The sequence below is a fragment of the Cebus imitator genome, unplaced genomic scaffold (genome assembly GCF_001604975.1).
Source record: "Cebus imitator isolate Cc_AM_T3 unplaced genomic scaffold, Cebus_imitator-1.0 Scaffold121, whole genome shotgun sequence".
NCBI lineage: Eukaryota > Metazoa > Chordata > Mammalia > Primates > Cebidae > Cebus > Cebus imitator.
In genome coordinates this window covers 5,640,870-5,666,233 of record NW_016107436.1, presented here as the reverse complement: position 1 = coordinate 5,666,233, position 25,364 = coordinate 5,640,870, and the positions used below count along the sequence as shown (strand labels likewise).

Below are 25,364 nucleotides of genomic sequence, written 5' to 3'. Positions count from 1 at the left end.
TGCTCATGTCTGACCTCAGCTCTGGACTTCATGGGTTCCAAGGCGAAGGGATGGCTTTCCTGTTAGACTCACACCCCCACTGTCCAAGACAGCAGTCATTCATTAGGTGGGGCTTTTGAGCCCCTGACAGGTGGCTAGTCCAGGTTAAGATGTTCTGCAAAATGTAAATGGTGGATTTCAAAGACTTAATACTAAAAAGAAGAATGGATTTTTTTATATTGACTGCCTGTTAAAATGATAATATTTTAGATATGCTGTGTTAAGTGAAATATTAAAATTAATTTCATCTGGAAAAAAAAGAAATAAAAAAAGCCATAAAGCAATGTGTTTTTTAAAATCACTTTGAGTTTATAAATAAAAAAAAGTGAATAAGTCAAAAAAGAACAAATATTTTATTATTACTTGAGCACAAGTGTAACCTAAATATTTCTATATTAAAGCTTAATGTGCTTTCTTAAAGAATGCCAAAAGTGTAATAAGGTCATAATTGCATTTATCATGGACACTAAAAATGTACACATTTTAGTTAATGTGCATTAAATTGTAACAAGGCTTCTAGCAATTGTAGATTTAGTTTGATGCTCCCCAAAGTGCATGAGACACATGCTAAAATTACAAATTAAAATTTTGGGTCAGACTTTGCAAAAATAAAAAATAAAAAATAAATTATTATTGAACTAACAGTGCTTACAGACTAGAACTTAACAGAACAATTCTAGGACAGAAGATCTGATTATTTACTTTGTTTATTGTCTATAGGCCTTTAAAAAATTTTTTTTTTTTTTCAATTAAAAAAAAAATTTTTTTTTTTTTTTTTTTTTTTTTTTTTTTTTTTTTTTTTTTTTTTTTTTTTTTTTTGCAGCAGTTGTTTTTTTTTTTTTCAAGCCAGCTGTGCTTTATTGACAGCGCGCCACTCAGGCCTTGACCGCGTACTTTCGCAGCGGGTACAGCCGCTCCTTCTGCTGCTGCTTCTTGGTCTTCAGGCTCTCTTCGTGCTTGTGGAGCCGGTGGCACATGGCATGCGTCTTCTTCCGCCGCAGGTCCAGGGGCTTGTAGTTCTTGCCCCCTTTTTTGTGTATGTGAATGTAAAACATTTAATTTAAAAATGTTGACATTACAACATATAAAAATAGCTATTGTAAATGCACATAGTATATTCTATAGCTGCCAGGTTTACTTTTTTTTTTTTTTTTAAAGGAAACTGTAAGTTACACTGTGGTTAAGACTTGTATCTTCACCCTTAAAAAAGCCCACATTCTATCACAGTGATGTACGGTCAGACTTAGCCCCAATTGTTAAACACTTGGATCAAGTCATAACCAGTTTTATTTTGAAAGGACCCTGTACACAATTATCAATTCTAGTACCTTAATAGCTACCCAACAAGTCATTAACATACAGAAACATGCTCCAACTATTCTTTGATCCCGACTCTGTGTGTGTGTGAGCACACGTGTCTGTGTTTGTGTGTGCATAGTTCTGTGGTTTTAGACATGCTTTCTTGTAGTGCTTCTGCAAAAAATGAAAAAGGGACTTATTTTGCATTCTCAATGGTTTTTTTAAGGGAATTAGGCATAACAGATTTCTAGGTTGGGTAGGTCAACTGCATTCTCTTTTGTTTGCAAATTGGTCAACAAAATTTGCAAAGTGATTTCAGAAGAGAGCAGCTCTGAGGAATGTGGAAAATCATAATTACTGCCTGGATCATTGATTGATTGTGACCAATAGTAGAAGGCTGCCTGTTACATAGAGAGGCTCCTTCTGTCCAAATGAATTCCTGTATACTATTCTATAATAAAAGGGAGGAATATATTCTGCTGGAAGCCCATGAACCATCGGTGAGATTCTGATACAACATGAGAGTTGTTTCCAAGGAGTGAGTGTGGCTTAATTACTGGACTCACTTAGCACAGGAAAGTGGAAAACAAAATGCCAGGCCTCTGCTCTGCAAGAACAAAACTGCTATTGCTGCAGTATCTGATACCAGACATCCACATATCCACAAGAAGTGCCTTTTAGGTCTATGATGAGAGTATGTCTACATTCCTCACTTCCCAGAAAGGGGAGAGGGATGGCTTAAAAAGCATGTAGATGGTGGAGAAATGGGTGGAGGGAGAGGAACAGCCATTAACATTGTACCATGTTTCATAAGCTTGATTTCAGCAGCCATATGGAAGCCAAATTAATACAGAACTCAAAAAAATATATTTTTTTACAAATTTTATATTAATTTTATTTAAGTATACATATAATACTTTCATCTCATAATTTTAAAGATGCATAATTGCTTATACATATCATGTTTCAATCTAGTTTATTAATTATCATTAATCCTTTTGGTCCCTGAATCTGCCTTTGCTTCCTCTTCTAGGGCTTGATGCAGAATATAACTGCCCATGGAGGGCAAGGGGCAAGAAAGTAAGGGTCCCAGGGAGACTCAGTTTCAGTTATCCTTGATGATGCTGAGAGGCATTCAGCACCAGGAACATGTTGTTCAAACATAAATGAGAAACTAAACTATCTGGACAATCTTCATGAAGGTTTTCCACACAAAGTGCATTTCATATCTCTATAGACTTAACTACTAACAAGCTACAACCAAGGAACTGAACTACTACTGAATCCTCGGAGGTATCATCAATATCCAGCTTCCAGTTTCCACCTCTAAAATATTTCTCCATCGTGCTCCTAGATTTCCAGGTGCCAACATTTATAGTAGGTATGATTTTCTGGGGCTTCAGCCATTTGGACAAAGCATTTCATTTCCAGGTAGCTGCTGTGTTCACTGTAAGGAATTCCATATACTGAAATGTTTCCTTTGATCTGGGGAATAACATCTGCTATAGTAGTGAACTTGTTAGAGTGTGTCCATCCTGTAGGTCTAAATGCCAAAATCTGATTATATTTCCCACCATATTTCTTCAAATGACTCTGTAAGCCCTTGAAATTAATTTGCATCATTGGGAGAAGGTGAACCAATGAACTGCACATGTTTGTAGTGATGAGTGAATTAATTTCTGGTATATTGAGGCACTGTAGTGTTTTATATTTTTCTTGGGACATGCCCATTTTTGAACCTAAAACATCAGCAATGGCTAGGAAGACTCTCTTTTCCAACACAGTAAGTACCACAGACAACAAGAGCACGTGGGTTTAGAGTTACAACCTCAAAGGCAGTGTTGATGGCAAACTGGATAACCTCTTGATGAGATGGAAAGGTGTATTCTGGGCTAAAATATGTGGTATCTAAGTACAGCACATGGACTTTCCGGTTCGCAAGAAGAGAATGCTCCATGCTAGGATCTGCTCTGAAGTCTCCCATGTGTAATATGACAGTACCATTAGGAAGACAGAAGAGGATCATGACAGCACCTGGACAGTGATTGGCATGAAGCAAAACAACTTTGACACCATTCATGATACATTTGGTGTCCAGTGGCAATGGATGGATATATTGTTCTTGCACATGAAGCTTGTTCTTCAACAAATTGCCAGTTATCTCACTACAATAAACGGGAAATGTGAAGTGTTTAGACAATCCGGCATAATGATCAGAATGAAAATGTGTGAGAAAATAGGCTGTGCAGCCTTCAACCACGCCATACTGAAAGGCATCAACTGTAAAGCCAGTTCCAGGTATTTTCTTATAAAATGGATATGTCTTTTTTCTTAATTCTCCTACAGTAGATGACTCTGGGATTTTCTTGTTCCTCCTTTGCAGCCCACCATGAGCTGATTTTGTGAAGACTTTGACTTTACTTAAATTGACTGTTTCAGATTCTGCATTAGTAAGGTGATCTGATCTCTTCTGATGCACTGTTTCCGGTGGTGAATTTGACTTTTTAAGTCTCTTTTTTTGACGCTGTGACCTCTCACTAGAAAGTTCCACAGAAAACTGACTCTCATTTAAATTCTTCGCATCAAATTCTAAATCACTTAAAGATTTTTCTGCTTTCCTCTTGCACTGCCAGGACCTCTTTTTATTAGGACTTTGAACTGGATTTAAGTTTATCCCTTTTAATGCACTTTCCCCTAGCAATTTCTCTTCTTTTCTTTTGGGAGGTATTCCAAAATACACACCTATATCTGTTTGCTTCATTGCTTTTGTAGAAGGATGTCTTGCATTACACTTAGGACCAGAAGGCAATATTTCAAAGACTTAGCAGGAGGTGTACTAGAAAAGTTTTCTGTATTTAAAATTATAGCTTTACCAATTGGTACACCATCTAATTTCTTTCTGCAGAAACATGCTGAGTTAGTATTATTCTTAGCATTCAAGCTCTCATTTGATAATTTTCTATTTTTGCTTTGGGTTGGTTGGGAAGAAAGATACCCTCCTCCCTGGCTTTCAAAAGGTTTCAACGTTAAACTCTTAACTAACAAAAGAGAAACTTGATTGTAAATAGCTGATTCTTCAATTACTTGTTTCTGGTTGTTTGATTGAGATGAGTGAAATTCTGGCTCATCAGGTTTTGCTTTAGTTGCCTGATGAGCAGAAGCAGCAAGCTTCCCTGCCAATGCAGGTGGAAACAACACAAAATCACCACCACGATATGCCAGCAAAGTACTCTCATTATTTTGGGAAATAGGTTGAGACAAATCATTTAGACTACTGAATCTATACAATCCTTCATCATGCTTATCCTGAGTTAAGAAGCTATTCACTTTGGGGCAGCTCTCATCCTGGTCCTTCAGTAAGGGACCATATTGTTTTATAAACAAAGTACAGCTGTCATCTTCTTCAAGACTGCCATCTTTCGAGCTTTCTCTCTTTTCTTTTTCCAAAAAAAAAGTTGTTTTTTTGTTTTGTTTTGTTTTGTTTTTTATAAAGTCAATCAAGGAAGTTTATTTCCTGAGTTCATGACACAGGAAGTCGAATCCTAGCCGCAGCTGCGGTGCTCTCATGAAGAAAGAGTGCTGACTGGCATGATGGGTGGACCAGGAGCTGGAGTCTGTTATCTTAGCATGAGGGCTCATGACCTTGTTTAGTGTTAACAGTGGACCAGGTCCTGAGTGGGCACTGGACACGGCCAGGCCTGTAGGAGCAGCGCACACAGAGCCAGGCACTAGGCTTCTCTGTGAGACCTCGGGAAGTGGGGAGAGCGTCAATAATTTACGGAGGGTCCAGCCACTGGGTCAGATTGAGACAAACCATTGTGTGGTTGGGTTCGGGTCAGCAGGCTGGAGAGGTTTCTGCTTTTTGATCATTATCATTTAGGGCCCCAAGGGAGGGTCTTGGGAGCCACCTGAGCCCCAAAGCTGGGAAATTCCTCAGAGCTGCTCATGTCAGGAGCCTTCTCACTGCTGCTGGCGGTCCAGGGTGCATCCCGCACCACAAAGCCTCTGGATGGCGCCTTGGCCTCCTCGTGTGCCAGGGGTTTCATGTACACCTGCAGCGCCTCACTGTCCACCACATCGGCCAGGTATTCCTCCTCTAGGTTGAGGATGTGGTCAATGGCTTCCTCCACGTTCTCTGGGAGCCCTGTCACAGTGACGCAGTTGGGGTCTGGGGCTCCGCTCTGTGGGAAGCAAATGTCCACCTTGAATTCGTCCATAATTTTGCAAATGACTTTGCCGCGGGCCCTGATGATGTGGGCGTGAACACGGTGGTCCAGCGGGACGTCCTCAGAAACCATCTGCTCAAGTTCACCCACAATTCTCAATATAGCGTCCCTGGCAGCTTCTGTGTTCTTTTCGTACCCTGTGATGGTAATTTGGTCCTGAGGCTGGCTCCCATCATCCTTATCAGGGAACTGGATGTTCACGTCATGCTCCAGCTGGATTTGGGTAATCACTGCCCCCTTTCTCCCAATAATCTTGGGATGGTATTTGGGGTCTACAGTGACACTCAGCTTAAAACTCCTTAAAGCCCGGTTCTCCTGCTTGGCCTGCAGTTCCTTCACACGCTCCAGCAGTCCAGCCTTGGCCTGGTCCAAATTTGCAGCAACGCCTGTGATGGCGATGATGTCGGACTGCAGCTCAGGTGCTGGGACATGTATGTTCACCTCAAACTCATCCATCATCTTGCGGATCCCACTTCTTTTCTGCCCAATGATGTAACGGTGAAGGTCAAAGGGCACCTCTACTTCGATGGTGACAGGAACCAGTGCCTCCAGGGCTTCCTTGGCAGCCTCACACTTTTCTTTCCGGCCGGAGATGATGATGATGTCACACCTCCTTGGAGAGCCAGGGTCAGCGTCTTTGGCCTCTCTCCCCTCCCCAGGTTCATCCTCGTTCTCCTGGACAACTGGCTTTACGCTGTGAACTGGGTTCTCCTCTCTGTCTGGGAATTTAATTTGAACATTGAAATCCCGAGTAATCTGCTGGATTCTGGAACCTTTGGGGCCCATGACAGATAGATGCAATTTCTGGGGTATAGCATATTCTAATGTCACCTGAGCTTCCAGGTCCTCAATGATCTCCTGAATGCGCTTCTTGGCTGCTTCCACACAGTCCTTGGTGCCCTTGAGGGTGGCTGTCGCTCTGTGTGCCAGAGTGTGGGAAGCTGACCATCACACCACCATACTCTTCAGCAGTCTCCGCAAGACCTGGCCTCTTCAGATGACAAAGTGGCGGTGGTGCCTGGGGTCCACCAGCATATAGTCTTCTACCACATTATCCAGGTTTTGGATCAAGGCCTCCAGCTCCTTCTGTGCCTCCTGGACAGCGTCCTCCTTTCCAGTGATAATGATCAGGTCTTGGTCCTTGTCCTCGGCCGCAGGGTAGATGATGCATGCTCCAGTGCTGTCATGCACCTTGTGAATTTTGCTACCCCCCTTGCCGATGAGGAATTTGTGGTATCCTGGCTTGGTGTGGATGTCAACAATGAAGCTCTTGGTTTGCTTCTCTTCCGCCAGATGCAGGAGCTGCTTCTTGGCCTTCTCCACATCCGAGGAGGGGCCCCTGATAACAAGAGTGTCACTTCCTGAGCCTTCCACGGGAAAGTGAATGTGGACTCCGCCACACTCCTCCATGATGGAGCAGATCAGACGGCCCTTGGTGCCAATGAGGGAGTTGTGCAGCTTGGCGGGGTTGGAGACCTCTACCTCGGCTATGTTGGCCAGGTCTTTCTGAATAGACAGAATCCTGCTCCGGTCAGCTTTGCAGTTGGCTCGCTTGCCTGTGATGATAATGGTCTCTGAATTGCTGTTCTCTGCTGGAAGATCAATCTTGGTGTTGCTTTCCTCACGAATCTTTTTAATGTTTGCACCTCCTTTCCCAATTATGTTCTTGTGGAACTGTTTGAAGATGGGAACAGAAATTGAGTAGCTGTTTTCCACCAGATCTGCCACCACCTTCTGCATGTATTTTGTGCATTTTTCCGCCTCATTCTTGGGTCCTCTGAGCTAGACGATGTGACTTTTTTGTGCTGGGTCTGGGAAATTGATGATAACCTCTGGGAGTTTGTCACGAATTTCATGGATCCGTTCACCCTTCTGCCCAATGATTGCGAGATGAAATCTCTGCTCAATGATTAGATCCTTGGTATGCTCATTTTCCATGTGAGACGCAAGCTCCAGCAGCTCTCACTTGGCCTGCTGCACACCCTGCGGGTCCCCCTCGATGCGGATCAAGTTGCTCATCTCACTGTCGGGAGGGATGCACATGGACACCTTGTACTGGTCTTTGATCCTGTTTATGTTGGCGCCACTCTTCCCAATGAGGTGCCTGTGGAACTTGTGGTCGATGTTGATCTCTATGTAGTCCATCGGTTAATCAAATCTTTGACCATGCTTTCTATCTGTTCCTGGGCCACATTGACATCCTCGGTAGGGCCCTCCAGGGTGATCTTGTCTTCGCCCTCTGTGAACTCGATGTGAACCTTTGGCATCTGCTGAGTGATTTTGGCCAGGTTCTGTCCTTTCTTGCCAATGATGAAATGGTGAAGCCAGGAAAGGGCGGCGACAGAGGAGACGGTGAAACTATTGGCTTTGGCATAGACTTCAGTCAATGCCTGACCTAACTTTTCAGGCTTGCCTCGAAGTATTGCAGTCTCTGAGATGCTGTCTGAGGGTGGAATCTCAACTGAAATGCCGGTTTTCCCAAGGATCTCCTGCTAAGAATTGCCCTTGGGCCTGATGACATACTTGTGCTGGGATTTCTTTACTTCCACTGCGATGGTTGTAGTCTTTTTTTTCTTCTCCTCATAAATCTTCTTGATGCGAGCCACAGCCTGAGCCAATTGTTCCTTCTCTTCAGTAAAGACGATCTATGTCTGGTTCACCCTGGGTGGGGGAATGTTGATGCGCGTCCCTGTCTCCTGCATGATCTCGCCAACCAGCCTATTATACAGCCTGGCGATGCCTTTTCTACTTCTAGCCTCTCTACAACACGTTTGTCCTGCTCGGCAGAGATAAGTAAGACTTCATGGCGAGCTTTCTCAGTGCCCTCTTTGGTGCCAGTGATCTTGATCTGATTGCTGGGGTCATCTGGGCGTAGGATCTGGATTTTGGTTGCAGTTTTTAGCTCCAAGTCTTGCAGTTTCTCTCCATTTTTGCCAATAACAGAGTGATGGTGTTCTTTGGGAATAGCAACGGTTGCTGAGGCCTGAGTCTGCAGTCTAGCAACAGTGTCCTTCCGAGCTTTCATGACAGCATCCAGCTTTCCTTACACCATGATGGAGAGGCCTTGGTCTTTGACCAAAGACAGCTGGGACCAGGCAGACATAGAAGCGCTACCTCCACCACCTCTGCCATACCCTCGTCCTTGAGGAGGAGCGCTACGGGGCAGAACGGGAAGCCTGCCGCTCCCGGGCAGAAGAGCTGGGCCAGGGCGTCGTCTTGTTCCAAGGGCTTTCCAACATCGCCTTCAACTGCATGGTCTTGGGCACCCTGTTTATTGGGGGCTCCCTTGTGGCCGGACAGCAGCTGACAGGGGGAGACCTCATGTCCTTCCTGGTGGCCTCCCAGACAGTGCAAAAGTCCATGGCCAACCTCTCCATCCTGTTTGGCCAGGTGGTCCGGGGGCTGAGCTCAGGCTCCCGGGTCTTTGAGTACATGGCCCTGAGCCCCTGCATCCCACTGTCTGGGGGCTGCTGCATCCCCAAAGAGCACCTGCATGGCACTGTCACATTTCACAACGTTTGCTTCAGCTACCCCTGTCACCCCAGCTTCGAGATGCTGAAAGACTTCACCCTGATGCTGCCCCCTGGCAAGATCATGGCCCTCATGGGCCAGTCTGGGGGAGGAAAGACCACCATGGCTTCCCTGCTGGAGCGCTTCTACGACCCCACGGCAAGCGTGGTGATGCTGGATGGGCGGGACCTGCACACCTTTGACCCCTCCTGGCTCCGAGGCCAGGTCATTGGCTTCATTAGCCAGGAGCTGATCCTGTTTGGGACAACCATCATGGAGAACATCCACTTTGGGAAGCCAGGAGCTTCTGATGAAGAGGTGTATGCAGCTGCCCAGGAGGCCAATGCCCACGAGTTCATCACCAGCTTCCCTGAGGGCTACAACACGGTTGTCGGTGAGAGGGGCACTACCCTGTCTGGGGGCCAGAAGCAGCGCCTGGCCATTGCCCGAGCCCTCATCAAGCAGCCCACAGTGCTGATCCTGGACGAAGCCACCAGTGTGCTGGATGCGGAGTCTGAACGGGTTGTGCAGGAGGCCCTGGACCGGGTCAGTGCAGGCCGCACGGTGCTGGTCATTGCTCACCGGCTCAGCATCGTCGTCATGGCCAATGGCTGCGTCTGGGAGGCTGGGACCCATGAAGAGCTCCTGAAGAAGGGCGGGCTGTATGTGGAGCTCATCCGGAGGCAGGCCCTGGATGCCCCAAAGACGGCGGCCCCACCACCCAAGAAGCCAGAAGTCCCCGGAAGCTCCCTGCGCAAGTCCTGAGAAGAGCCCCTGGGGTGTGGTCGCTGCCAAGTGTCGGTGCTAGGGCTGGGGCTCAGCCTGGGGGGAACACACCGGGGACTGAGCCCCCAGGAGGGCCAGCATGTGGAGAGTTGCTGTGGCCGCTCCTGCTTGCAATAAAGCCGGGGCGGGCCGAGTGGCTGGCAGGGGAGGCCCAACCCTCCCTTCCATCTCAAGTCCTGCTGGCCGCCTCCCTCCCACCAGAGTCCACCAGAGTCACTGGGCTGCACACGGGCAGAGGCAGAGTTCCACAAGGTGCCTCCACTCTTCTCTCCCTTTGCCCAGACCCCTCCAGACCTCTCAGAGACGCTTTGCCCAGTCTCCCCACCCCACCCGACAGCCTCAAGTTGGCCAGGCCTGCAGCACCAGGGAGTTTTTAAAAAACAGGGTCTGCCATGGGCTGGGAACTCAAACTTAGGCTCTTCCCACACCCTTGCCAGGACCTTACTTCCCTAGACTGACTGCCTCGCTGGACCCTGGGAGAAGGAGCCTATCCCCTGGCTCACCCCAGAACCCACAATCCCTGTCTTCCAAACAGTTTCCCTCCCTTCTCCCTGAATAGGGAACACAGTCCTGATGTCTAGATTTCAACTCCCTTTCCCACCCCTGAAGGACACAGGCCTAACTGGGCCCAACTCTTGGGTCATGGTAGGAGGGAAGAAGCACCAGTCTGCCTGGCTGTCTTCCGCTGGCCCTGCCCTGTGTGCCTGGAGTCTTTGACCCACTGAGATGGTGGACCCACCTCCTTCTACACCAAGGACACCCAGCTCTGAAGGAGATAGGAGGGGCTGATGCCCACCTGGAGCTCTCAGCTTCCTGCCCACAGTGCTGATGAGTACAGAGCTCAGTGGAGCACCTAGTGCAGAATCCAGTACAGAATCAGTCCAGGAGAGTATGGCTGTGGACAGGCAGTCTCCACAGCAAGGTCTGGGAGGCGCACCTTAAAAGGGGAAGGCAGACAGCCTGAGCGACAGGGGCCTCTGGCCCTGAGACTGTGGATGAGGGCTAGGCTCCAGCTGGCTTCAGAGGGGCCTGGAAAGGCACACAAGTAGGGCCTTAGCTGAGCTGGTGCCCCAGGACCTCATGCTCCTGCCCTGCTGCAGATGCACCGGCCCTCCCCACCTCCTCACTGCCGTCACTTCCTGCTGGGATCCTTCCCCCCTCCAGACACATCAAGGCTGTGGGACTATACGGGGCCCAGCTCCCCTGAGCAGGGGGAGAGGGGGTGCCTGCTCTGTACCTTCACAGTCAGCCAGGCATTCTGGATTTATCTGTGCAAAGAAGGGCAGTCAGTGCCCTCTTTCAGGGGTGGTGGCAGTTCACTGATGGAGCAGCTGGTGCTGGGGAGGCCAGCCTGGAAGAGGCAGCAAGTGGCTCAAGTTTGTGTGCAGGAGCCAGAGTGGGACCCACAGGCTCTTGTGGGTATGGTTTAGAACTAGATGCTACTCTGGGGACAAGCCATCCAAAAACCCCAGGCCCACATCCACCCTGATTTGATATCCCACTTCCTGACAGATCAGAGGCTGGAGGCCCAGAAGCAGAGCCTGGGACTGGCTCCCGGCTGCCTCGCAGCTAAACCCCTCCCTAGGGCAGCCCAGAGCAGGCCTCAGCTTCCTGGCGAGTCCATGAGCCCTGTCTGGGTCCCTGCTTGTTGGCCTGACCCCTCCCTCACCAGGAAGCCAGCCAGCCAAGGCCTGCTTCACCTCCTCAGTCACCAGCCTCAAGCTGCCCAAGACGCCTCTGACACCAGATTCTAAGGCTCTCCTTACATCTGGGCAACTTCTCCAAATCCAGCCCTCCACCAGCCCACTAAAGGAGCAGTTAAGCCCCACGGCTAGTCCAGCTGGAAGAGCTAGATTGCAAGAGCCATGCCATCTGCCTAACCTTGCCTCGGCCTTAGCTCCACAGTGGAGAGCGGGAGCCTAGCAGTGCTTGATGAGGAATGCCTGTTTTGAGAGTGTATGTGGGATAATCTACAGTAAAATACTTGCAAAGCACAGTGCGGTGCTGTGCTGTAACCATGGTACTCAGTCCTTCCAGTGTGTTTATTAATGAAGCACCTGCCATGTGCCACTGAGCCTACTATGGGGAATGAGGACGGCCCCTGCCCCCGTGAAGCTTGTGTCCTATTGGCAGGACAGACAGGTGGCCCAGCAGCTGCAGCATGGTGTGTATACACATTTGGTTGGTAGAACCATGTTTCTACCACTCATAGTCAAAAAAGCCCACCAAAGTCAGCCTGGCGGCCTCAGGTATTTTTTTGAACAAAGATAGAATAGAAATACATTTCAGTAATAAATTAGTGAGCCAGATTTCCCAAGGGCCTACAGGGAATGTCATCTAACTCTCAGATACATGGGGGCAGACAACCATTTAGCCAAATGCAGTGCGACACTGATGAGGACTGCCTGGCTCTCTGCAGGTCAGGGCTTCCTCCCAGAACTGCACCTCATCCCCAGGGCCATGGGTCAGCACAACGTTCTCATCCCACTGCAGGTCAGCTGGCACTACTTCGCAAACAGTAACTGCCTTCTGGAGGTCCCTCCCCAGCCTCTGGGAACCTGCCCCGCCTCCAACCTATCACCTTCTCCCCTGGATCATTGGAAGCGTCTTAGGTCAGATAATGCTCTGGCCCTGCCCTCTCCAGGCTCACTGTCTCCCACCATGCAGGCTCAGGGCATGACAACTCTAGAAAAGCCCCATGCGAAGCAGATCTGCTCCCACATTACTGGTGGGAGTGCAAAATGGCATGACTCCTGTGGGGGAAACTGTTATCTATCAGATGAAAAAAAAATTTTTTTTTTTGGTGGTTACTTTACACATTTATTTAACACATATAAAACCCAATAGGAAAACATTTTCCTTTTTTTTTCATAAAAACAAATAGCTTTCACTGGTAAAAACTGAACTAAAATCATTTTATGTATGGAAGAGAACAAATCTAAATTACTTCCATTTTGAAAAAACAAACACTAGCTTATTCCTTTCTATTCATTCAAGTCGTGGGCTCCATTATTTGGATGATACTCTACTATTTAGTCTAAAAGACAGAAGAAGAAACATTTCCATCTAATAAGTTTGGACAATGCAAAAACTGAAAGTACATAGTGTTTAACATAAGGCACATTTCGAAAAGAAAAATACTACATAAGAAATGATAAAATTACATTTGTCTTGAGTAAAGTAAAAAGGCTTACGGTGTAAGAACATTAAGTAGTTGCAGGTAAACTCATATAATTCTATCCTACTGCTATTAGTAACCTCTTCAAGAATTAAGAGCAATTTTTTTTTTTTTAACAACAGAATAGTTTTTCTTCTTGGTAGTGACATTAAGTAACAACAGTGGAGGGAGAAATTGGTTGCTTCAAGCTCTCAAATGAATCAGTTATTGCAAGGTAAATACCTCATAGAGGTCAGTGTTTTAAGAAGCCAGTATGAAGAAATATGTTATTTATAAGTTGGCCAAGTCTGGAAGTCTTCAAGTTTTATAATTAATTCTAATAGGGAATCAAATGAAAAATATTGACATACAAACAAATGTTAGGCTTAACAAACTGCTACAGTTTTTGATAGTTTAGAAAAGAAATAGCAAAGTGCCTAAGTTTCTATGTATGTTTTTTTAAAAGATACACTTGAAGAAATACACATTGTACACTGTATACAGTAGCCCAGTTCAGCAGCAAGTATCTTCCAAAGCACAAGTAACACCTCCACTAGTGCCTATCATTGGTAACTCCAGTATTACACAGCTAATAGGATCCATGTCAGCCTATAATTTCTATTTAATGATTATCTTGCTTAGAATTAGATGCTTTACTTGAAGATACTGCTGCCAAAAGTCCACTTGCAATTTCCCGTCTGATTTCCCCAACGATAGACCCTAATCTTCCATATGACTTGCTGCAACTCATCTTGCTCCACATTTTTATGCATTTCCTCAGCAGCTGGCATTACTGGGAGTTTTCCATGCCCTTCTTCCACTTCAGATTTAGGTCCTATAACCACTGGGGCTTCTTCAGCTGCATCAACTTCCTCAGAACTTCCCAAATCTGGAGGTGTCTGTACAGAGCCTGTTCTAGAAGGAGCCGTTGGCATTAGAGCCACCGATGCTCGGAATTCTTTCTTCCTCGCCACTAATGGGGTTTTGGATTTGCCCACTGAAGCAGTGGAAGGTACTCCAGTTTTTTTATTAGCATGAGAGGGACCAGAACATACAGATGATGATTCTGATGTTGCTTGGGAAAAAAACAGATTCTGAGCTTTCTCCAAGAGGAATTTCAAATCCCATTTCTCCAAGTCCTAGGCCCAATTCAGACTTCAGGCATGACTGTTCCTGTATCAGTTCGGTGACTAGTTCCATTACATTTGATGGAGAAGGGCATGACAAGTTATCAGCGCTTCTACTGCCACACATTCCCATGAGTGCGGAGGAGCGGAAGGGTGAAGGCATGCGCACAGCACGAAGCTGCTCCTGCAGGCCCAGCAGGCACTCCTCCAGCTGCAGTTCCAGGTCCTGAAGTTCTATTCGGACGGAATTTCTCAAGCCCTGGAGCTGATCAAATTCAAACCTTTCCTCCTCAGTCATGTGATGATAAACCATGCTCTGCTGACACAGCATTGCCAATTCTAAATCCATCATTTGTGTTCTAAACAAATTCAGGCTTCACTTCATTACCTGGAGCTCCTGAAAAGTATTTTCATAAAGAGGTAGAACAGATGATTTCTGAGTACTATATGGAGCAGCAGCAAGATCAGGTCCTCTCATCCTAGGGTACTGTGAAAGATTCTGCAGTGAGTTTCTAATACCGTGTAATACTCTACGCAACTGCATTTCTATGGCTGAAGGAGGATCCACAGAGCACACTCAGTGAGGGTAGGTGGCATGTCTATGTGAGTAAGGACACCCAAAAGGGGAAGCGAAGGCACTACAGGTAACCCCTGATATGTTGGGCACACTGTGAGTGCTCAGAGTTCTTGTGTGCTCACACAGGGGCCTTTCTTGCCACTCAGAGTGGATGGAGAGAAGGGAGCAGGTGGACTGAGACATTGGTGCTGGAGCAAGCCGTGAACAGGTAGGAGTCCTTCCATGATGGCAGTCCTCCATGCCCGGTGCCTCACTCTGGGGGGCTTCTTCTTTCTTCACAGATGATGGAGAGATGAAAATGGTCGATTTAACTAAAGAGATATGATTCCCAAGCAAGGAGATGGTTTATTTCAGGAAGGGACTACTATCTTTGTTTCAAAGTTAAACAGTAAAAATTCCTCCCATAGTTAGGTTGGCCTGTGCCCAGGAATGAGCAAGTGCAGCTTGGAGGTTAGAAGCAAGATGGAGTCAGTTAGGTCAGATTTGTCGTAATTTTTATAAAGGAAGTTTCAGATCCTACTACTGTTTATTTTAATCCTAGAGTGTCAGAGCCAGAAGAGACCCTGCAGGACAAGTCTCTTGTGGTTTCTGAATAATGATCCTCAGACACATACTGTGATAAAGTTTTCACCCCTATTCTACAAAATGAGGACAATATGGAAAATGTAATCAGGTTTTTTATAATTTCATAAAATAAAATAGATTCTACTCCATTCTTCTACAAGTATGATCTCCCTATAATGTTGATACTAAAAATTGTTTTGTGAAAAGATGCTGATAAATAGAGGATAGTTGCTTCAATGCTCTTACATGGACATTAAAATTAAAAATTAGAAATCTTGCCCAGGCCTGGTGGCTCACACTTGTAATCCCAGTGCTTTAGGAGGCTGAGGCGGGTGGATCGCTTGAGGTCAGGAGTTCGAGATCAGCCTGGCCAACATAGTAAAACTTCATCTCTACTAAAAATACAAAATATTAGCTGGGTATGGTAGTACACACTTGTAGTCCCAGATACTTGGGAGGCTGGGGCAGGAGAATTGCTTGAGCCTGGGAGTCAGAGGTTGTAGTGAGCCAAGATCGTGCCATTGCATTCCAGCCTGGGCTATGCAGTGAGACTGTTTCAAAAAATAAAAACTAGAAATCTCAGGTTTATTTTTTCACGTTTTATGACCTGCGAAATACAAAAGCCTGGGAACCACTGAATAGTCAAATCTCTCCTCTCATAATAGAAACAGTTAAGGCTCAGAGGTAGAGAAATGAGTGGTCCAAGAAAAAAGCCCAGTTTGTTCAGACACTACTGATGGTGGCTATGTGCAGGACATTCCTTCAGCTGTCCCTTTTCTGCCTTTGCCTTTTCTTTAAGCATGTTCAACTCCACATCAGCACCCTCCAGGCAAACCAGATCCTGTCCAGAGAAGCCTTTTTTAATCGTCTAGCTCCTATTCTCCCAAATCGTCTAGATCCTATTCTCCCAAAGCACCACAAAGTTATTGGCATTTGCTACTATTTCTCCATCCTATTGCTACTTTCTCCACCTCAATACCAATCTCTTAGCCCCACCCATTGCCTACTTCTGAGCTTTGTCTTTTACTTCAAAAATAATTGTCCTTTGGAGAAATTACTGTTTCAAAGCAATAATTATGGATTTTATTATACATTTAATTATCTATTATAATGTTTGTGGATGTCACTGCTTCTCCACCAAGATTATGAACACCTAAAGAACAATAGTTGTGTTTTATCTTCCTTCTAGTACCTAGTACACTCCCACAGTCTTAGGTACTCCAATATTCGTATCATAATGAAAAATTGGCACATTCTTTGCAGGGTGAGTGCTTTAATATTTCAAAAACTATAGAAATTTCTTTATTGTGGTTCTTAGTTTGCAAATGACAGACAGGAACCAGGGGACTGGGTTCAGATGGGAGCAAGGAGGAAGCCAAGAAAACCATTTATTCTTGGGGCTCTGGTCAGTTTTACTTCTAAATGGGAAGGGAAGAAAATGACATGAAGTTGAGGCAATAGGAAGAAGAAATGAAGAATCCCTGAGTGAGGACAGGAGTCTTGGAATGACTTCATGGTGCACCCTCACGCTGTTTCATCCCAGGTGGCATCCTGTCATCCAGTAGGAGAGTGGCCGGCCTGAACAGTGCAACCTCCATTTTGCCCTGTAGAGAAAAAAGACATGGTTCTTGCCTAAAACTCAGTAACTCCTCCACCCACATGACCCAGTTCTTGGTAAGTCTCCCATGTAGAGCAATGCCCAGAATCCCCTTCATTGCTAGCTCTCTGGTCTGTCCTCCACTGGCCCCTCTGATGAATTCTGTAAAACTCTCATCCCTGGTGTTTGCCTGCTTCCCTGGATCAACATTTCCACTTTTTATTTATTTATTTATTTTTAAGATGGAATTTCACTCTATCACCAGGCTGGAGTGCAATGGCGGGATCTCAGCTCACTGCAACCTCCGTCTCCCGGGTTCAAGCGATTCTCCTGCCTCAGCCTCCTGAGTAGCTGGGACTACAGGCACGCACCACCACGCCCAGCTAATTTTTGTATTTTGAGTAGAGACAGGGTTACACTATGTTGGCCAGTATGGTCTCTGTCTTTTGACCTCGAGATCCGCCCGCCTCAGCTTCCCAAAGTGCTGGGACTAGAGGCGTGGGCCACCACGCCCGGCTGTCTCCACATTTTTAAATCCTCATCGCTTCTTGAAGGGGTGAGCACTGTTTTACAGGGCTGAGAGTTACTTGTTAAAAAAAAAAAGTCCCAGATGCAACCACTGATTCTCCCTCCAGAAGGGATTAGCATAATCATTATTGCCCATTCTTTTCTGCTGTGTTTTTAGTATGCAAGGGATTTGACTCCTACTAGGTACTGCCTCACAGTCGCCTGTAGGGGCAGCCATATGTGTTATATATCTAGTTTGAAGCTCAAAAAAGGTGACTATCTGAATGTCCATCGTTGTCAAGCTTACAGCTTTGTGGGTGTCTACCCAGCTGATGAGCGCCACTTTTTTTTTTAGATGGAGTCTCGCACTGTTGCCCGGGCTGGGATGCAATCTCAGCTCACTGCAACCTCCGCCTCCGGGTTGAAGCAATTCTCCTGCCCCAGCCTCCCAAGTAGCTGGGACTACGGCACCTGCCATCACTCCCAGCTAATATTTGTATTATTAGTAGAGACAGGGTTTCACCATATTGGTCCGGCTTGTCTTGAACTCCTGACCTTGTGAGCCACCCACCTTGGCCACCCAAAGTGCTGGGATTACAGGTGTAAGCCATGCCACAGAATTTTAAATAAAAAATGTTGTCAATTATGGTCACAGGGCCCCTGCGGCAGCCATAATTATATTGCTTAACTCCTCCCATCCCTACAATTGATTGGACCAAGGGGAACATGTGGTCCAAGTGGAACCAATCAGATTCTCTACTCCAGAAACTTGGACTGAGACTGAGCCTAGCGAGTCTGTGGTTGCTGAGGACTTTAGCCCACTACCTTTACAGCACCCTTTAGATGGTGGAGCAGAGAAAGTTAGTCTGCAGAGAGAGTAGTGAAACAAATGCACCAAGAGAAGCTGAAACCTGCCACAAAAAGCTTGCTGACAGTTTCCAGCCCTGGTTCCATGCTCTTCCTGAGGCCCAGCTGCAGCCCTTGAGTGGGTTGCAGACCTTCTAATTTCCCACAGCTAGCTCAAGTTGTTTTCTGTTACTGCAACCAGAAGAGTTTTAATAGAGTATCAGAGAAGAACCAGATCCCACATCTTCTAACTCAGAGTTCCAAGCCCGTCCTCTATCCCTCATCTTTCTAGACACTGCAAGGGCGTTCCGGTAAGTCCTTGCCTGCTGCCCTTTTCTCTGTCACGCCCTCCTTTGTGGGGCTCTGCCCGTTAACTGAGCCCCACCGTGTCCTCCTCACCAGTTGTTCATCCCTCCTGCTCCAGACACAATCCTTTTTGCGCAGTGGATGCCTGCGAGAAGGTTGGGATTCAGCAGATCTGAAAGGGAGGAAGAGAAAACCTGTTAGTACAGAAGACAGTGTCAAAGATGGAGCCAGACACTGTCCCTCCCTGCACAGGCCCATGCCAACCAGGGGCTTCCAGCTGAGGCAAAGCCTCTCTCCCAGTGGCCCATTTAGACATCCCTACAATGGCTGCTAGAGGTTGGAGGTGACAGGGGCTGTGGGCAGAAGGAGCAAGAGGCCTGAGATTTGAGCCTGTTCACTGCTATTCTTCCTAACCTGAGTAGGTGGTGGTTCACCCAAAGTTTGTGGGAGGCTTCTAGGGAGAGGAAATGCCAAAACACCATAGAGCATGTCCTGCCTAGTGAGCAGGGGTCTTCAGGTGAGGAGCCAGGGACATCAGTCAGTGTGCGAAGGTGGAGTTGAGGGGCAGAATCGTGGGCCCTGTCGAGCCTCCTGGATCAGCTCTGAGGTAGGGAGTTTGCACGTGGCCTTTGGTCAGACCATTAGCTGAGGATGGTGCTCTGGAATGGTTAAGAGCCTGCGAGGCTGCCAGTCTGGCATTCAGTGCTGGTTCTCTTTTTGAGCTGTTTTGTATAGTGGGGATCATAAATGGTTTCTACTGAATGAAAGTTGGATGAAATGAGCTAAGCGTGTAAAGGCTTAGTGTGTAATATGTTCTCAATAAACTGGCTGCTGCAGCTGTTCTACTACCAGCTGTGTACAGAGCCTTACTGGATCCTCCTCAAGGCCTCTATAGAATCGAACTGGATGGGCATTAGGGAGACCAGTCCAACCCTCTGCTCAGTAAAGGGATTCCCTGATTTTTTTGAACCATATCTCTGGGGCCATTCCCAGGCTGTGGGTGGGAAGAGAAGTTCTGTGAGCAGAGCCTGGTCTCCTCTCTCACCTCTCCCACCCTGGGGCCCTGGCCAGACCTTGACAGTCCACATGGCAAAGGTTTTCTGAGTGACTCTTATGATCATTGCACCAGTAGTGGCTGTTGATCTGGAAGAGGCCATAGTCAAAGCTGCCATCTGCATTTTCATTGATCTTTGATATGTTGAACTTGCTTTCCACAAAAGCCAGGCACAGCCCTTAGGATAGGGAGAAGATGGTCAGGATTTAGAGGAGACCAAGCTGAGTGAGAAGGGAGATGGAGGAGAAAGGGAGGCAAGGAATCAGACAAAATGAACAAAGCCCGGGAGGCAACATAGGTCTGGAGGTCTGGAAACCTCCATTGACATCCCCTCTCATCCTTTGGTCCATCCACCCACTCATCAGTACAACCACTCATCTGTCCATCTATTCATGCTTCTTGCACTTACTGAGCACCTACTGTGTGCCAGGAACTGTGGAAAGCCTAATGAGGGACATTTCAGTTGGGTCAAACACAGACGCTGCCTTCAAGGGGCCTATATTACAAGAATAAAAATATGTACCTAAAAAACCCACAAAGCAAGATAAAAGGTCAAAAGTGTTGCAAGACAGGTGCACACAAATCCTGGGCAAAAGGGAGCCATCCCACCATGCAGGAGAATAAAGGCTTTGCACTGGTTGTCCCCTCCGCCTGGAATGTTCTTCCCACAGACATTTGAGTGACCAGGTCCTTCTTCATTTCATTTGGTGCTGCTCAATGTCACTTCTTCAGAGAGGCCTTCCCTGACTTCCTCATCTAAACAGTGTCGCCATCGCTCCCCCTGCTTTATTCTTTTTCATAGCATTGATCACCACCAGGCAGTACTTTCTTTATGAGTGTGTTTGTTGCTGCTCTATTCCCCTAGGATGTGAACACTATGAGGGAAGAGAATTTGTTTATCTCTACATCCCCTGCATCGAAAACAGTTCATGGTACATAGCAAGTGCTCAGATAATAACTGTTGAATGATTATGGCATGTTGGGAAAGGCTTCTTGAAGGGAGCTGCTTTTTGAACTTGGCTTTGAAAGATGAACAGGAGAGAAAGAAGCTGGCCATGTAGGACATGACTAGGAAAGGAGGAAATTTGGCAGGGGAGGGGCTGATGGCACTCACAGTGACTCAGGGAGTAGCCCTCAAACCCATCCAGGTCCTCCTGCTGCAGCACCTGGGCCAAGTCACAGCGACTGATGAGGCTGGCCTGATTTAGGGCAAGGAAGCTGCTGACCACGTAGATGAGTAGCACCTTTGTCATCGTCGGAGGGGAGGAGATGCAGCTGAAGGCTGATGGTTCTTAGGGTCTCGCAGACTTTCTGCTGATCTTCTCTGAGAGCCTGGGGAATCTGGGGGCAGCAGCCAGATTTCCTTACTCACTCATTGCTCCAACCTGGCGTTTCCAATCTCTTTTCTCTTGTTTAGAATTTTATAGATTTTTTTTATCATGGAAAATTAAACATTTACAAAAGAAGAGAGAATAGTATCATGAACCTCCATATACCCACTTCTGAGCTTCAACATTTAGAAACCAAGGCCAATCTTTCTTTGTTGTTCGTTTTTGTTTTTTTTTATTTTTTATTTTTTAGAGACGGGGAGTCTCACTATGTTGACCAGGCTGGTCTTGAACTCCTGGCCTCAAGTGGTCTTCCCATCTCAGCCTCCCAAATTGCTGGGCTTATAGGCATGAAGCACCACACCTGGCCAATCTTATTTCATCTGTAGGTCCTCTTATACGGGCGCCCAGCTATGGGTAGTATTTGAGTATAAGGATGGGGAGTGAGGCTAGCAAAAGAGATTACTGAAGACCATCTTCACCAGCATTTGTGTGTGTGTGTATCTGAGCATGTACTTTTAGAAGGAGAGCCAGGACACTGGGTGTTAATCTCCCCACCACCCCATCTCCCAGACACATGACACATGATTTTTCCCAAGGGCATACCTTGCCTGGTACAATTCTTGGTGGGCTGGCTGTAGACATACCTTCACTTTCACATTGTGTGTGTGCCTGTTTGTGTGTTGAACAGCAAGGGCCCCAGCAAGGGCTTTCAAATCCTGGGCTGCTATGTGACCTTGGGCAACATACTCAACCTTTCTGGGCCTCATTTGTAAAATGAAGATAGGCTAATACCTACCTAGTAGTGTTGTTGTGATGATTAAATGAAATAATGCCCAGATCTTGGTTCAGATTCCACATAAAAGGGAATCGGGACTCTAGGAAATATGGCTGATTCCCAGGCTGGAGCAGGAAAGAGATGTCTGAATCATCTTGTTGTACCAGAAATTTAAAAAGTGCTCAATCACTCTTCGGCCTTTTGCCTAAGATGAAGTGCAAAAAGCGTTGCTCAAAATATAGAATGAGGCATGTCAAATGGACCCAAGAGCTAGCTGAAAGGGACACGGAATGGCCAGATCTGGAACAATATTTTTTGGTAAAAGCTTTATTGATATGTCATTCATGTGTCACATAATTAGTTCAGTTAAAGTGTGCAATTCAGTGGTTTTCAGTATATTTGCAGAGTTGAGCAACTACTAGCTCACTTGATTTTAGAATATTTTCATCAATCCAAAACAAAACCCTGCACCCATTTAGCAATCACTGCTCATCCCCCTCCTGGCAACCACTAATCTATTTTCTGTCTCTATGGATTTGCCTATTCTGGACATTTCATATACATGGAGTTACATAAAATATGGCATTTTGTATCTGGATTCTTTCACTTAGCATAATGTTTTCAAGGTTCATTCAGGTTGGAGCACATAATGATACTTCATTCCTTTCTATGGTTGAATAATTTTCCATTGTGTGAATAGACCATACTTTATCCATTCATCAGTTGATGGACATTTGGGTTGTTTCTGTTTTTGGCTATCATGAATAATGCTGCTACGAACATTCACATACTAGTTTTTGTGTGGATATATGTTTTTATTTCTTTAGAGAAGAATTGCTGGGTCATAGGGTAACCTAGGCTTAAGCTTTTGAGGCCTACAGGATTTCTTTGTTTTTTATTTCTTTATTTTTGGGCCTACAAGGTTTCTAAAGTGGCTGCACCATTTTGCATTCCCATCAGCAGTGTATGAAGGTTCCAATTTCTCTATATCCTCACCAACACTTGTTATTATCTGTCTTCTTGACCAAAGGTATTGTAATGGGTATGAACTGGTATCCCCCTGTGGTTTTGATTTTTGTTTTCCAGATGGCTACAGATGTTGATCATCTTTTTATATGCTTATTGGCCATTGTATATCTTTGGGAAAATGTCTATTCAGAAGCTTTGCCAAATTTCAAATTGAGTTGTCTTTTTATTACTGAGTGGGAAGAGTTCTTTATCTATTCTGGATACTAGACCAGTATCAGATATATGGCAGATATTTTTTCCCATTCTGTGGGTTGCCTTTCACTTTCTTGGTGGTATTCTTTGAAGCCCCAAAGTTTTAAATTTTGATGATGTGCAATTTATTTTTTCTTTTGTTGCATGTACTTTGGTGTCATGTCTGAAAAGCCATTGCATAATGGTTTCCAAGGTAATCTGGGATAATTAGACCATCAAAATAAATGACAGTAACAGATTGTACATTAAATGCAATAGGAATCCATGAGCCCATAGTAATAATACATTGACAAAAAGATGCATAGTGTGGAGCTGAAGCACAGTCCTCTTCCTGACAATAAAAGGCTAACTGATAAATGTGGAGAAAGTTATGGAGTTGAAAATTAATCACCATTTTGCCACCATCATAGATTAGTTTGAGAAAGAATCACTATTGCATGCTTAATCTGAGGAGGTGGGAAGCCTGCTGAAGAACTGGATATGTCCATGATCTTATAGGGTCTCCCCACAGATTGCTTGTTAGTTGCACAGAAAGAAAAAACAAAACAATATACAGTAAATAACCAGATAGTATTTTGACCTTGCAATCAAATTAACATCTCCAGTGAGGGACAGAGGGACATTCTGTGCCTCCAGATGTGATTCCCAAGGAGGACACATCGCTTATGTAGTATTCTGTCCAAGGATGCAGAACCTGTGTCTAATCCTGAGGAAATATCAAAGTCAAACTCACTGAAACTCTGTAAGATAACTGGCCTGTATTCTTTAAAATGACCAATGCCATGAAAACTGAAAGACTAGCCAGGCATGGCAGCTCATGCCTGTAATCCAGCACTTTGGGAGGCTGAGGTGGGCAAATCACGAGGTCAGGAGCTTGAGACCAGCCTGGCCAACATGGTGAAACACTGTCTCTACTAAAAATACAAAAAATTGCTGGGTGTGGTGGATCACACCTGTAATCCCAGCACTTTGGGAGGCCGAAGTGGGCACATCACTTTAGGTCAGGAGTTTGAGACCAGCCTTGCCAACATGGCAAAACCTCATCTCTACTAAAAATATAAAAATTAGCTGGGCATGGTGGTGGGCGCCTGTAATCCCAGCTACTCAGGAGGCTGAGGCACGAGAATAGCCTCAACCTGGGAGGCAGAGGTTGCAGTGAGCTGAAATTGCGCCAATGCACTCCAGCCTGGGCGACAGAGTGGGACCCTGTCTCAAAAAACAAAACAAAACAAAACAAAAGAAAAAAAAATTGGCCAGATGTGGTGGTGGGTGCCTGTAATCCTAGTTACTTAGGAGGTTGAGGAAGGAGACTAGCTTGAACCTGGGAGGTGGAGGTTGCTGTGAGTTGAGATTGCACCACTGCAGTCCGGCCCAGGTGACAGAATGAGACTTGGTCTCAAAACAAAACAAAACAAAACAAAACAAAAAAACTTTCTATAAATCTGAAAATCTGGCACTGCTTCTGTCACTGAGGGAAGGTGTGTTTTTCTCCTTAAGCTAGGTGTATGTTGCTGACAGGGCAGAGGCCCAAGTTCTTCCATCCACCACCTTCAAGTGTCTGGTGGCTTCTGCTTGGACAAGATGACTACCTGGTGGGCTTGTTTCTTCTCTGGTCTTGATATAGGAGGCAGAGAGAAATTACTTAGGTAGATAGTTAGGGTAAAGTGAGTCCCCAGCAGAAAACTTTCCTTGTAACAAAAACCAGCTCAAATATAGCTCTCTTTCTAACTTCATGCAGTTCATGGAAATCACTTTTCTTCTAAAAACAAGCAGCCTGAAATAGTAGACAGTAAAATAGATAAGACAGCTCAGGCTCAGAAGGATGTGGGAGAAGTCTCCTGTGTAATCACCAAACTTTACACTTATACATTGGGCCCGGTAAAACAGTGGGCCTTAATAAGCACATTCCTTTTTATTCTTTTTTTTTTTTTTTTTTTTTTTTTTTTTTTTTTTTTTTTTTTTTTTGAATCGGAGTCTCACTCTGTTGCCCAGGCTGGAGTGCAATGGCATGAACTTGGCTCACTGTAATCTCCACCTCCCGGGTTCAAGCGATTCTCCTGTCTCAGCCTCCCATGTAGGTGGGATTACAGGTGCTCAACACCACATCCAGCTAATTTTGCGTTTTTAGTAGAGATGGGGTTACACCATATTGTTCAGGCTGGTCCTGAACTCCCAACCTCAGGTGATCTGCCCACCTCAGCCTCCCAAAGTTTGGGGATTACAGGCATGAGCCACTGTGCCCAGCCCCACATTCCTTTTCCTTTAGGCATACTAAGATAGGGCAGCTAAAAGCAGACTCGAGGGGTGTGCCTGCAGCTGCAAGAAGATGTATGTGAACAGACACAGAAACTCTCCCTCCCAGATAAGCAAGACAAAGAGACACAGACTAAAAGTTGGCCTATGTGGTCCAGGAATGGGGTGAGAGCCTATTAAAAACTCTGC

The 25,364-nt window shown here is 45.8% G+C and overlaps 2 protein-coding genes and 2 pseudogenes across 4 annotated transcripts; all 4 read right to left on the bottom strand.

The window, feature by feature from the left end:
* Positions 1 to 2,215: 2,215 nt before the first annotated feature.
* Positions 2,216 to 4,766, bottom strand: LOC108312138 (DNA cross-link repair 1A protein-like). The gene has a single exon (XM_037742503.1). The coding sequence runs from the start codon at positions 4,097 to 4,099 to the stop codon at positions 3,086 to 3,088; it is 1,014 nt and encodes a 337-aa protein (XP_037598431.1). The 5' UTR covers positions 4,100 to 4,766; the 3' UTR covers positions 2,216 to 3,085.
* A 53-nt stretch (positions 4,767 to 4,819) lies between these two features.
* LOC108312137 lies at positions 4,820 to 8,802 on the bottom strand (annotated as a pseudogene). Its single transcript, XR_001828500.2, has one exon. The product of XR_001828500.2 is annotated as a vigilin-like (transcript).
* A 4,605-nt stretch (positions 8,803 to 13,407) lies between these two features.
* On the bottom strand, positions 13,408 to 15,065 carry LOC108312139 (annotated as a pseudogene). Its single transcript, XR_001828502.2, has one exon. The product of XR_001828502.2 is annotated as a protein ITPRID2-like (transcript).
* A 1,476-nt stretch (positions 15,066 to 16,541) lies between these two features.
* LOC108312140 (lysozyme-like protein 6) lies at positions 16,542 to 22,387 on the bottom strand. The gene is made up of 4 exons (XM_017539909.2): positions 20,710 to 22,387; positions 19,615 to 19,773; positions 18,635 to 18,713; positions 16,542 to 16,889 (listed from the first exon to the last, which is right to left on the bottom strand). The coding sequence occupies exons 1-4, from the start codon at positions 20,846 to 20,848 to the stop codon at positions 16,820 to 16,822; spliced, it is 447 nt and encodes a 148-aa protein (XP_017395398.1). The 5' UTR covers positions 20,849 to 22,387; the 3' UTR covers positions 16,542 to 16,819.
* Positions 22,388 to 25,364: the final 2,977 nt, after the last annotated feature.

Excerpts from the sequence above, each read along its gene's own strand:
- LOC108312140 (XM_017539909.2), bottom strand. The coding sequence starts at position 20,848 with ATGACAAAGGTGCTACTCATCTACGTGGTCAGCAGCTTCCTTGCCCTA. Across the intron at positions 18,714-19,614 it reads TTGCCATGTGGACTGTCAAG|ATCTGCTGAATCCCAACCTT; the intron begins GTCTGGCCAGGG and ends CCTCCCTTTCAG. Across the intron at positions 16,890-18,634 it reads GCAGGAGGGATGAACAACTG|GGCAAAATGGAGGTTGCACT; the intron begins GTGAGGAGGACA and ends TTTTCTCTACAG.
- LOC108312138 (XM_037742503.1), bottom strand. The coding sequence starts at position 4,099 with ATGAAGCAAACAGATATAGGTGTGTATTTTGGAATACCTCCCAAAAGA.